Consider the following 12826-nt stretch of genomic DNA (forward strand, 5'->3'; position numbering starts at 1 on the left):
GTGGCCCATGTTTTAGAGTCACTCAATTTCACTATAATTAGGAACTTGTTTTCGGAAGGCAAAGCTCATTGGTAAGAAGATGTTGAGGCTGAGGGACATAACTTCTCTCCCCTTACAACGTTTCACTTCCACAGAGCCTGACATGCTTTACTTGGGTTACTTTGGCAGGAAGCTTTGGAACCGCCTGAAGTAGCTCCTTTCTCCTTCTTGCTGCGAACTGACTCCCCCAGTAAGGCAGTCTCCAAAATTTACAGCATAATACAGGACTACCGCATAAAACATTTCGCTAAGGCTAGACTGGATTGGGAAAATGATCTGAGGGAGGCTCTTGATGACACCACCTGGCGATATTGTTGTGAGGTCACAGAAAGCGCTTCCTTGAATGGTAGATATCTTCTCAGACATTTCAAGTTCCTCAATAGAATTTATTACACGCCAGTGACACTACATAGATATGGACTCCGAGATTCTGCACAATGCGAGCATTGTAGATCTCATCCAGCAGGGTTTATGCATGTCCCCTGGTTATGGCCTGACATAGCTACGTTCTGGAGACTAATATTCCACACGTTGAGTGAGATTGTTGCCTTTTCACTACCACTAAACCCCCTATTGGCTCTCTTAGGGCACTCGAGACACTTGCGTAAAGACGGACAGCGTTTGATCGACATGGGAATGCTCCTAGCTAAGCGCAGGATTGTGATGCGCTGAGCCCCAGGGCCAGAACCTACTATTGCAGAGTAGTCAAAGGATATGCTGTACTGCAATACACAGTCTGAGTTGTATAGTGAATTGCTACCTCCTCAGAATCACCCAAAAAGCTTCTGGGGGCTGTATCAAAGCTACCTGGCTGGAAGGGAGTCGAGTGAGCCAGAGTGAAGGAGCCAGTATAGAGGCAATGGGCTGCATGACCTGTCTTCCAGCTTAGGTCCGTACCTGGAGAAGGTAGCTAAATGGATGGAGCTCTCCTGCCTGAAATTAAACGGAGACAAGATGGACCTCATGCTCCTAGGCAATCTGCCAAATTTCAATCCTGGGCTACTGTGGCCAAACATTCTTGGTCCTGCCCCAGTACCCAAAATCAGATCAAGAGTCTTGGCATATGGCTGGATCGTTCCCTGACTTTTGATTATCAAGCTTTGGAATGCCCTTCCTCCCCAGCTACATCGGGAGTCCAACCATTTACCTTTCCGAAAACTCCTTAAAACTTGGCTTTTCAGAGTCAACAACCAGTAAAGATGTCTTGTCTGTCTGTTGCCGCAGATAGCGCTGGGATGCTTTAGGGTAGCTACGTGCTTTATAAGTGTTTCTTTCATTTCATTTCATACTTGTGGTTGGATGTTTAGGAATCCACTGTATACTAGTTTGTTCCTCATCATGTTAGCTACGGTTTAGTCCATACTTTGCCTTGTATGCTCGAGACCAAGAATCATCAAATGTCTGGGTGCAGTGTATGACGATTGATCTGTGCTATAATCGCCCCATATTACGTCTAGTCTGTAGGTGAAATGCCTTGTATTAGATAACATGTACTACTAATCATCGATGTAAAACTGTGACTGTAGTTGTGTTTCCCCCCTTTTTTTTAATTTGTGGTTTTTTTGTTCGTCTCTATTTCTATTTCCCCCGGCTGTACTGTTCGTGCTGAATTATCAAAAAACAAATAATAAAATACTGTGACTAAAATATATGTTAAGTTATGTATGTGTATATCTAGACTATGTGCCAAAAAACTTTTACGTGTGAAAAATGTATATTTTACTTTTTAAATCCAAACAATTAATATATTACTACTAAAAATTGTTTATGGAAAATAATGTTTGAATTCACTGAATTGGTGTATGGATCTGGAATTCTTTATTAAAGGAAGTGAAATTCCACAAATGTCCTAACATAAGGCATGCATGCGGTTCCCACTACATACAATGTGCCCACATAGGGTAAATAGGAAAGTCACCACTTTCTGTGAATACCAAGCTTTGTGTGTTGCATTGATTAAGTGGAAATGATACATTTTTTGACTAGGTCGGACGGCATGTTGACAATTACCAAGTTGTAAATTGTACTGTAAATCCTGGAATTTTTAGATTGTAGAGAAATCATAATTCTGTCCTTAAAGGGTAATATGATTATTATTCCTCAGACCAGTGATGAGCTGAATGTGGAGTGTAATACTTCTTCAGGGTGGCCAGATTGGAAGGATCACAAGAAGCTGGTGAAAGCAGCAGGACCAGGGCTGTTTCAGTTTTCATGAAGTTTGCTTCATAGAGGTCAAGTTGTATGTTACAGAGAAAGAATTGATGGTACCATGCTGTCTGGTACTCCTATCACTGTCCATGGGTAAAGGATGAATGTGGTTACTTGCGTTAACCTGGAATTCCTTGCGTTAAGAGAGTCAGATAATTTTATTGGGTATCCCCTGAATAAAAGCCTGTCTAAAAAAATCAGTAATAAATAGAAAATGTTCAATGTGCCTGATCTGTTGTAATATACTTTTTAAGTAATATTACACATTAGGTGAGCTCTTTGTATGATGCACTTTGTTCTGCTTACTTTAAGGTTGTTTCACAAGCACCTACGAGGACGTTGATTTCCTTGGCAGTGACATTAGGGCTGCCATCCGAGATGACCCTACAGAGTGCCTGGATGCATGCACCGAGTCCCCTGACTGTCAATTCTTCACCTATGTTACAGAATATTATAATCCATCTCCAGAACTGCGGTAGGGACACAGTGTTATGGCAATCACAAATGTATATCCATCAACATTTAGAGAGCGTTACTTACCTATCACAAATCATCAACCTACAGAGGTAAACAGCTCTTAGTTGGCAGTTGCAGTAACATTCTAATACATTGTGTATGTAGATTGCTGCTGTTGTAGATTGTTGTGGGTTTTTTCAAACAAAGATAAACATTTTTATTAATTCCAGCCAATTAAAGTCTTTGGTGGCAGAATTCTGAACTCTAAATTATATTATGCTAACAAGCCATAGGTAGGGTCTCGTACATATTTGATCCGCTTAGCACAATAGTGGATCTGTGCCGTGGCGAGAACCAACTTTTGGGGCAAGGGGTTTCTTCTGGCCTTGACAACAGAAAAATACTTTACACCATCCACCCGATATAGAGTTAATGAAGTAATGCCTTCCACTGACAGCCCTGGGGATGCTCCGTCAACAGAAAACCAAAGGTCTGGCTGGCACTAAATGAGGCAGGCGGACCAAAGTTTCGGTTTGCAATGGAGTACCCTGTCTGCCAAACTCTAAATGAGGCCCTTAACCATCAGAAGATATATAATCCATGGGTCATACAAAAATAAAAGTAAATCACTTAGTTGAAGGATATTGAATAGCGTTCTTTTCCATCATATATGTTGTTTAATAAAATATGAGCCAAAAATGTTTTTGAAAATAAGGGTTAAAAGATGGAATGATCCTTTACCATCATTAAGGTAAGACAGAATGTCCGATATGATTGAGCATAAGCTAAGACACTGTTGCATATTCAAGTCATAAACTTAGATGATCTTCCAAACACTCTTTGTGAAACTATCCCTTAAACTATGATAATAAATCTTTGCACATATTATCTCATAGCACATTTATGTTCAGGTGTTTTTGTGTAGCAATGGCTTTTTGGCTCATAACATAATTCATAGGAAGCCTTCATCAGGATAAAAGGTAAAGGACGGGTATTAATAATTTGTCCCCTCATTATGACAAGTGAGATAATACATATATTAAAGTGTAGAACAATCGTCACACATTTATAATAGAAAGCATTTGTGAACGGATCCCTGTTGAAAACGTCTATGAGCAATAATCAACATCTAATGTGTACAGTAAGTACACTGGTCAGAGGGAGTCTTGTGCAGTTAGTTGGATTGGAAACTAACTACACAAGACCACCAACTTCATCTGAGCTAAATATCAATTACACGTTTGCTTACGGAAACTGGATAGAATCCAAAATGTCCCACCAAGACAATTTTTGCTCAAACCAGTGTCCTGATATTATCATTCATGTCTTCTTCCAGCAAGTAATGTTTTCGTGAAAATTTCACGCATGTTACCGGCCAAATTAAATTTAGAAGACAGAGCATGGATTGAAGGGCTGAGGGGGCAGCTCGCATCACTGAGGATAGCAGATATAGCTTTACCTGGGGAAGGTTCCATTTTTTTTTTTTTTTTTAATGAAGCGGGATCAGTGTTTCATGCTTACACTAGTATGCACTGCTGTATACTACAACCTACCAAGAAGGATGTACAATCGACGAAAACACTCCGTGGTATCAGCAAGGCTCTGTATTTAATGATAACTGTCTGGGATCACTGTCATTTTGTATGTTTATGAAAAAGCTCTGTGTTATTAATAAAGCAGTAACTTCAATGAGGATGCTCTGCCTTTCAATTCCAGTAAAATGTGCTTCCAGAAATTCGTTATGAAGCTGCCATCTCCACCAGTCATTAATGTCCTTGCCGGCGTTATCTCTGGCTTCAGCCCAAGGGACTGCTATGACTACAACACTTGTAAGTACTGGGCAATAGCCAGGTTGCTTTTTGGGGCCTGGCTGATGTGAAGGGACTGTGCAGAAATCAATGCAAGAAATATTTTTAAAGGTAGACAGTGTGACATTTATAGTTACCCAGTAACCTTCGCTTCATGTAATGAATTACATTTCTTCTCCTCATCCTTTACCCCATCACTTTAGAAACGCAAACATACCCTAATCAGCAGATGCATAATGTAAAGCTCTATCTCATTCCCCATCTCCTTCTAAAGACAGATAGTCCTCCTTTGTTGACTTCATTGCATACTTCCCCATCCCCCCAGTTGCAAGCCACACCACACAAATGTTCTCACTTTTCAGACAAAGAGCTCTTGTTGTCTGGCCAACAGACCACAATGAGCATCTACCTGACTATGTGCAATGTTGACTTCATCTCCAGCTAAAGTGTAATTAAAAACTTTGAAAGTAATGCAAATCCCACTGCCAGGCCAACTTGGGAGTGAGGTAAGCACTGGTCATGGATGCAGTTCCATTTGTGGTCATCCAAGGTGACCCCCAGCATGGCCAGTCACACAACTACAGCGATTGTGCTTCATCTCATGTGTGCACACACACACACACACACACACTCCATCAAACACGTCATTGCCCTGACTTTGAACCACCTTCCATACTATTTTCCTGTCTCTCTGGTGCCACCCCCGGTGGGAAGCTGGCTGCAAGCCACACCTCTTGAGCAGTAGCGGCCCATGGAGAGAGTACCGCGGGGCGGTGTGGCAAGCGGGGGAGGGGCAGAGTGGGGGTTAGTAAACTACGGAATACGGGCAAACAGAGGTAAGTAAACAAATAAATAAATAAAACAAATTTAATTGTGCGTGCTGCATTGCCAAATGCGATGCAGCTCGCGCAACGAAATTCGTTTTATTTATTTATTTGTTTACTTACCTCCGTTCGGCCCTATTCCGTAGTTTATTACCCATCACCCTGCCCGTCCCCGTCCCACCGCCCCACAGAACTCCCTCCACGGGCCGCTACTGCTCTTGGGCACTAGCAATAGGAGCACCCAGGTGATGGGTGGACTGACACTGAGTTGGAAGGACACAGGGGAGGTCTCACAGTACAGGACAACAGGGTAGGATGACCCAGAAGAAAATAGTGTTTTTGTTGGCAGATGCTGCCAGGAACAAGAGAGTTTGATGGAGGAGGATGGATGAGCAGTTGGTTGTAGTTTTAGGTTTGTTGTGGGAGAAAGGCAATCAGAAATAGTGAGCAAAGAGCACCTATAGTGAGGCAGATGGAAAGAGTATTGTAAGGAATAAAGTACGTATATGGACTGTGGGTATCATGGAACAGACATGAATTGCGACCGTAGGAGTGGCCACCTACTGAGAGATGGGTGGTGGACAAGAACTCAAATAGGATGACCTGGATGAGATGTGTCTTGGAGGCATCCCCCTGTAGGAGATGTAAGAATTACATTCATGACTTTCGACAGAGACTAATATTACCATATTCATTCATCTACCTGATCTGTCTTCATTCAACCACCACTTGCTTTTTAAACACCTCTTCCTCTGTCTGCCCCCACTGTCTCACCCTCTGTATCTATCAATCAAGCAATCAATCAAGAATTTGTAGAGCGCACTACTTACCCGTGAGGGTCTCAAGGCGCTGGGGGGAAAAAAGGGGGGGGGCACTACTGGTCGAACAGGCAGGTCTTGAGTAGCCTCCTGAAGGTCAGCAGGTCTTGGGTCTGTCGTAGGTTCAGTGGGAGGGTGTTCCAGGTTTTGGCGGTGAGGTGGGAGAAGGATCTGCCATTGGTGGTTGTTTTTCGGATGCGAGGGACGGTGGCGAGGGCGAGGTCGGCGGAACGGAGCTGGCGGTTGGGGATGTAGAAGAAGAGTCGTCTGTTGAGGTAGGCTGGGGCGGTCTTGTGGAGTGCCTTGTGTGTGTGGATGAGGGGTTTGAAGGAAATCCTCTTGTTGACGGGGAGCCAGTGCAGGTTTCTCAGGTGAGGGGTGATGTGGCCGTGGCGTGGTATGTCAAGGATCAGGCGTGCAGAGGCGTTTTGAATGCGTTGCAGTTGTTTGATGAGCTTGGCCGGGGCTCCCGCGTAGAGGGCGTTTCCATAGTCGAGTCTGCTACTGACGAGGGCCTGGGTGACTGTTCTTCTTGTATCTGCCAGGATCCACCTGTAGATCTTGCGGAGCATGCGAAGGGTGTTGGAGCAGGAGGAGGAGACTGCGTTGACTTGCTTGGTCATGGAGAGTGTTGACTCGAGGATGACTCCCAGGTTCCATGAGTGGTCGGTGGGTGTCGGGGCTGCTCCCAGTGCCGTAGGCCACCAGGAGTCGTCCCAGGCTGAAGAGTTGGAGCCGAGGATGAGGACCTCTGTCTTGTCCGTGTTCAGCTTCAGTCTGCTGATCTTCATCCAGTCGGCGACTGCCTTCATTCCTTCGTGGAGGTTGGATTTGGCGGTGAGGGGGTCCTTAGTGAGGGAGAGGATCAGTTGAGTGTCGTCGGCGTAGGAGATTATGTTGAGGTCATGCTGTCGGGCGACCTGTGCGAGCGGGCCATGTAGATGTTGAACAGTGTCGGGCTGAGGGATGATCCCTGGGGTACGCCGCAGATGATCTTGGAGGCTTCGGATCGGAATGGGGGAGGCGGACACTCTAGGTTCTGCCGGAGAGGAAGGAGGTGGTCCATTCCAGGGTCTTGTCTTGGATCCCTGCGTCGTGGAGGAGTGTGCGTGGTGTGCGGTGGCAGACGGTGTCAAAGGCGGTGGAGAGGTCCAGGAGGATGAGGGCCGCAGTCTCACCGTTGTCCAGCAGGGTCCTGATGTCGTCGGTGGCGGCGATGAGGGCAGTCTCGGTACTGTGGTTGCTGCGGAACCCTGACTGGGATGGGTCCAGGATGCTGTTTTCTTCAAGGTATCGGGTTAGCTGTCTGTTGACGATCTTCTTGATGACTTTGTCTGGGAACAGAAGCAGGGAGATGGGCCGGAGGTTCTGAGGTCTCTCCATCAATCTACCATCAATGTTTCTACTTCTGCCTAACCCTCTGATTCTTTTCTGTGACCCCGCTTAGTCTGTGTCTGCTTTCCAAGTCTTGCTGCCTACCATCACAGTTGTGATGGAGATCTACAAATTACTTCCCACTGCCTCTTGACTTATGTTATCTTTTCCTCTCCTTTCTTTGCAGCTCCCGCTGTCTCTGCCATCACTCCGTTCCTCTGCTTGCTAGCACTACTCATGTTGATTTGAACTCCTGGTCTTCCTCTGCCATGTCTTCATCATGTCTTGCAGTACTTGCCCTCTTGTCTCCATCCTATGCCAAAATCAGCCGTCACACATGCCTGCATCTGCTGTGCCTCAAGTCTCCTTCTGCTTAACCTCATGTTTTATACTGCCTTCTCTTGTGTCTCCTTCCACCACCCACGTCTCTATGCCTGCCCTCTCGTCTCAATCTACCTTCCCTCGTGCCCCCCTCTGCCAGCTCTCATCTCTTCTACTTGCCTTTAGTCACATGAGGCTTAGGTGGAGGCAGACAGACCACATCAGAGATGTTATTTAGTTTATTTATAAAAATACAGGCCACAGCCCACAAACATTTCTACCGCCTTGCCCATTCGCCTCAATTTTCATTTCAATTAAACTGTGAAATTAGTCAAAATAAATTCGGTCTTAAATTAATTGTAATTAGTGGGAATGGATGTTCATCTCACGGCTTTAGTTGGTTTGTATATTGTTAAAGTATATCCGGATTTTAGTTTAGATATTTTGGGGGCTGGCTGCAGCATGGGCAGATCTGTTTCTGATTGTGGTTTCCTGCCTCCTCAACCAGCGCTCAATGGAGTCAGTCAAGGTTTATTTTCAGTGAGTCTAAATCTCAAGCCTGACACTACAGGTGTGTGAGGGGTAGGGCATGTCATGCTGTCCACTTCCAACGAATTGTCACTCATAGAAGTAGCAAAGTAGAAGCTTGACATTTATGTTGGTGAAATGGAAGGTAGTCTTTGATGAAAATGCATTCCTCTCTTCTCCTTCTCTCCCTTTTCAGGTGGTGCCACATGTACTAAATATCTCATTCCCAAGGTTGATTTTCCTGGCGACAACTTTGACCAGGTTCTGGCTCCTGATGCTGAGTACTGCCAGCTCATCTGCAGCAACCATCCTCGCTGCCAGTACTTCACATTTCTCACAGCAGACTGGACTGCTGACAACAGAAAGTAAAAGATTATCTATCTATCTGTCTGTCTGTCCTTATATAATATACTGTGGGAGTCACCGATATGTGGTTATGCTACTATCCTTATCTCTGACCCCTGTGCATTATTCATGCTCATCTTTTCATAGTAATGGAAATTGTGGGGCAGATTTACAAGTCCCCTGCGCCACCAGTATGTCACTTTTCGTGAGGTACTGGTGGCGCAGGGGGCTCCTCAATATTTACAAGGGAAGGAAAAGCCACCCTGCGTGACTTTTCTTCTCCTTGTAAATACGGACCCTTCACACGCAGCACTTTGTGTTGAAGGAACGTTCCATGGGTGTTGCTGTGGGTGTTCCCACGCAACACCCATGGAACAAGACACATGTCCAGATTTGCAAGAAACCGTAAATCTGGGGATGCGTCTGAATGCTACGCCACCCTAGAGGTAGCGTAGCGAGGTGCAATGTTTTTTCTTCTTCCAATGTGTGCTGCATTCTGAAGCACGCATTGAAAGAGGAACATGCCTGTAGTGATTGTTTTTGTGCAAGAAGGTGCCCCTTTCTGCACAAATACAATCTCCCCACGACGCAGGCATCCTTGCACCATGGTGCAAGGGTGCCCGCACCAGCGCATGGCTGCAGTTTGTGCACCAGGGCAGTGGGAAGCACAGGGATGCAACATATTCTTGTAAATATGTTGCATCCCTGTGCTTCGGGAGTGCCACAGCATGGCGCAGCCAAAGGGCTTGTGGTGCCACGCTGCAGCACTTCCTTGTAGATCTGCCCCCCTGTCTTTAAGAAGAAATTATTTTTGAGGTGTGCCTGAGCTTGATGTTTGTCCCCCTATTATATGTGGGATTTTTTGTGTGCTGGAAAATGCCCCAAAGCAATCAAAATGCAAAAGTATGTTACTCTTTCAAGAACATGCTTGAACTAATTTTGCTTGCAGTCAATCAGAAGTTTCCTCTGGATTCAAGGCCTCTCTCTGTCTTTTCCTCGCTCTACCTCTCTCACACACTCACTTACACTCTCACTGCCGCTGTGACTGCCTCATTTCACCTCTGGGAGCTGGGGAATGTCACACAAGTGCATGCAGTGGCCATGGCCATGGCCTTCAAAAGCCGGCCTCCGAAGCCTCTAGCTCCTAGTGGGATATTCAATGGGATACATGGTCGATCTGGCTCTGCCTGGAACCCAGGCTGAGCTTTGTTGTGGGTAGCACAGGCTGCAGTTGCAAATAGACTCCTTAGACTTGCATGTAAGTTTCTTTACAAATTCACCAGATATACAAGACAGTTTCTCAGACACCCCCCCAAGATCACAGATGTTACCCCAGCTTGTCCATAACGCAACGTTCATTCTCCACTGTCACCTATAGAACTCCTACCATTGGAGCAATGTGTCATCACACTCAGGATGACCGTGGAACCCAGGAATAAAGGTCTGAAGGGTATCCATGAGCCAGTTTTAAACACTTCTATTGCTGCATTTTTTTCTATCACTGTACCCAATCACAGGGTAACACTCACTTTGTTATCACTGTTTTGTCTCATTTATGTTGTTTTGTGTTTCCCCCTCCCTATGCTCCGTCCTGTGCGTGGCTAAGCCAGGGCGTTTTGTTATCAGACCCGATGATGAAGCATGTCACACACTTTTGTGTGTGAGTGAGGGCAGTTTTCAAAACACACGATTTGTGCCACTGCATGTCGGTTAATGTATTAGTGTGGGCTGTGTCCTCTCTACCTCTTTCTGTGTTAACATGTTATATTAGGGGCTTCGGGTACCGGAGATTTATTGACCCTCTCCCCTTTTTAGTGAGTTATAATCACACTCAGGATGACATAGCTCACAGACAACCTGTATGAACTTATAGAAACACTGAAGCTATACTAGGCAAGAAGCTGCACACCTTGCATTTGTATTGTTGAAGGATCAATTTCAGATAAGCATTAACAAACTGAATTGTTAAAACTCTTATTAATCTCCATTTCTGCAGCTGTGAACTACCCATATAGGGCATGTTAATTATGCCTTTGTAGGCAAGCAGCTGAAGCATCTAATATTTGCTTGTGCAGTAGCCGTGGGCTTGCAGTCCATTCTGGGTCTTCTATGGGGCCATCAGCGCGTGGGCCACAATTGGCATGTTAAAAACATGATCACTTCTGGCATCTGCAAAAGTACAGGCACATAGGAGCTACTTTTGTTGTCCTTGGTGACTGAAACATTCCCAATGACTGCAGTAGGAGCAAAGGAAGACTTTGGGCCACGAGACAGTCCCTGCTAGGTCCTCAGACCTCAAAAGGTGCTGAAAACCTGACCACTCAAACACTATGCTACACTGAAGGTTGGGAGAGGAGCTGGGATTGGAGTCAGAAACACCTGGGAGGAAGAGGTAGCAACACGATGATCCAGTCAGAGCAGTCACAATTTATATGTGGGGTAGAGTGGAAGTTTTATACTCAAGAACATCCCAGGGAGGCTTTGACAATGTCCACTTCCCTTTTAAATGTCCTGCAGGTTCTTCTGTGGGTTGTCTACATTCATCAAAGGAGCAGCAACTGAGTCTTTTCAGATGGTTCCGCTGGTTAAACTGTGAAAAACCACACATGATGACTGTAGACCATGTTAGGGCAGATTAAATATTTAGATTTTGATTGGTTGGTAATCTATTTTTCATTAGGTTCTTTTGCTATCTGAAGAGCTCTACCACAATGATGCCGACGATGACTCAATTAAGCAACGTCGTTTCAGGCTTCTCGCTAAGAAGCTTTGGGATTAAAAGAAGTAAGGTCAAAATTCTACTGCATGGCTTGTAAATGTATACTTGTAAGATGTGTTCTAAAACTGTTTTCACATTTGGGTAAATCTTCAATTATCATTGAACGCGTGGGTGTCTGTGGGTAAGTCCCCTGGGTTTGAAACATCAAATTGTATGGCAAAACAATCTGCCAGGTTCATTTAGGATAAATCCTAGTTTCTCAGTGCAATATCTATTTGTGTGCAGACCCACCTCAAGGATATTATTTTAAATCAGGAGCTACAGTTTTAGGGAAACTGTTTTGATGAAAATATGTTCATTATGTTCAGAGTTGATAGTCTGCCAGTCTTTCTTTCAGCAACTTTGTGCATTTGTGACCAAGAATTTGGTTGAGCCAATGCATTGCATGTTTTCTCCCATCCAAATAGATTACATGAAGTGACAAAGTCTATGCAAATAGGGCATACGTCTATGCATCATGTTTGCAAGTGGAAAAAGGACTGAATGTATTTTTCTTTCCTGGTAGGAATATATTATTGGAAGATATACCTTGTGGAAAAAAAAATCCCTCAAATTAATTTTGTTCAGGAAGTTCTTGTAACGGAAGACATCCTAAGTCACTTCTTTACTGTCTAAATGTGGTGAAGTATTAAGTATGTGGCAAGTGTATACGAAAAGCATATGAGTGGGCACCTGCGGTCCTGGTTTTGCATGAAGCCCGCAGTGAGAGCGGGAAAGCAGGAGAGCAGCAGCGGCTGCCGCGGTAGCGGCCCCTGAGAATCGTGAGGGGTTTGAGAAGCCGCAAAACTACAAACTGCAGACCTTCAAACCTGAAGCAGAACCGACGTCGTGAAGCGGCTTTGGTGTCGTATCAGACCCGTGTTGGTGCCGAGGGAGAGCCTCGGAGCCCCGGAGGCCACAGAGGTTGCTGGAGGCTGCACGGAGAACCCTGGTGAGCCCTGGTGAGCGGATCGATCCTCGGACTGAGCCCTGCAGCTTAGCTGCAGGTGACCAGGAGTGCGAGAGCAAGAAGCAAGAAACGAGAGACAGGTGAGCAGAGGGCGCTAGTGTGCAAGCAGAGCAGAGCAGCAGAGCAGAACGGAGCAGTGGCAGTCGAGACTGCGAGCAAGACGCCATCGCCATTTTAGCGGTCGTGCCAAGTTGATCGCTTGGTAAAAACCGCCTCCCCTGGCCTCCCCTGGTGTGAGCTTCCGCGAATCACTGGCGAATTACTGGCGGTAAGCGGCGTTAAGCCGCAGGGGCATCACCGGACAGCAGACGGACACGGCGGCGAGACGAGGTGAGGCGTATTGCACCAGTGTTTCTGGACGCTCTCCCCCCTGCCTC

General features: G+C 45.5%; 1 protein-coding gene across 2 annotated transcripts in view; it reads left to right on the forward strand.

Moving 5' to 3' along the window:
- Window positions 1–12826, forward strand: part of LOC147748313 (coagulation factor XI-like) — a 372640-nt gene that overhangs the window by 315902 nt on the left and 43912 nt on the right. For both annotated transcript variants that reach the window (XM_086936406.1, XM_086936407.1), the window contains exons 5-8: window positions 2560–2722; window positions 4420–4532; window positions 8573–8741; window positions 11402–11505. In XM_086936406.1, the coding sequence (XP_086792532.1) occupies window positions 2560–2722; window positions 4420–4532; window positions 8573–8741; window positions 11402–11505 (549 nt within the window). The remainder of the gene's footprint in view (window positions 1–2559; window positions 2723–4419; window positions 4533–8572; window positions 8742–11401; window positions 11506–12826) is intronic.

Source organism: Lissotriton vulgaris, chromosome 1_1 (assembly GCF_964263255.1).
Source record: "Lissotriton vulgaris chromosome 1_1, aLisVul1.2, whole genome shotgun sequence".
NCBI lineage: Eukaryota > Metazoa > Chordata > Amphibia > Caudata > Salamandridae > Lissotriton > Lissotriton vulgaris.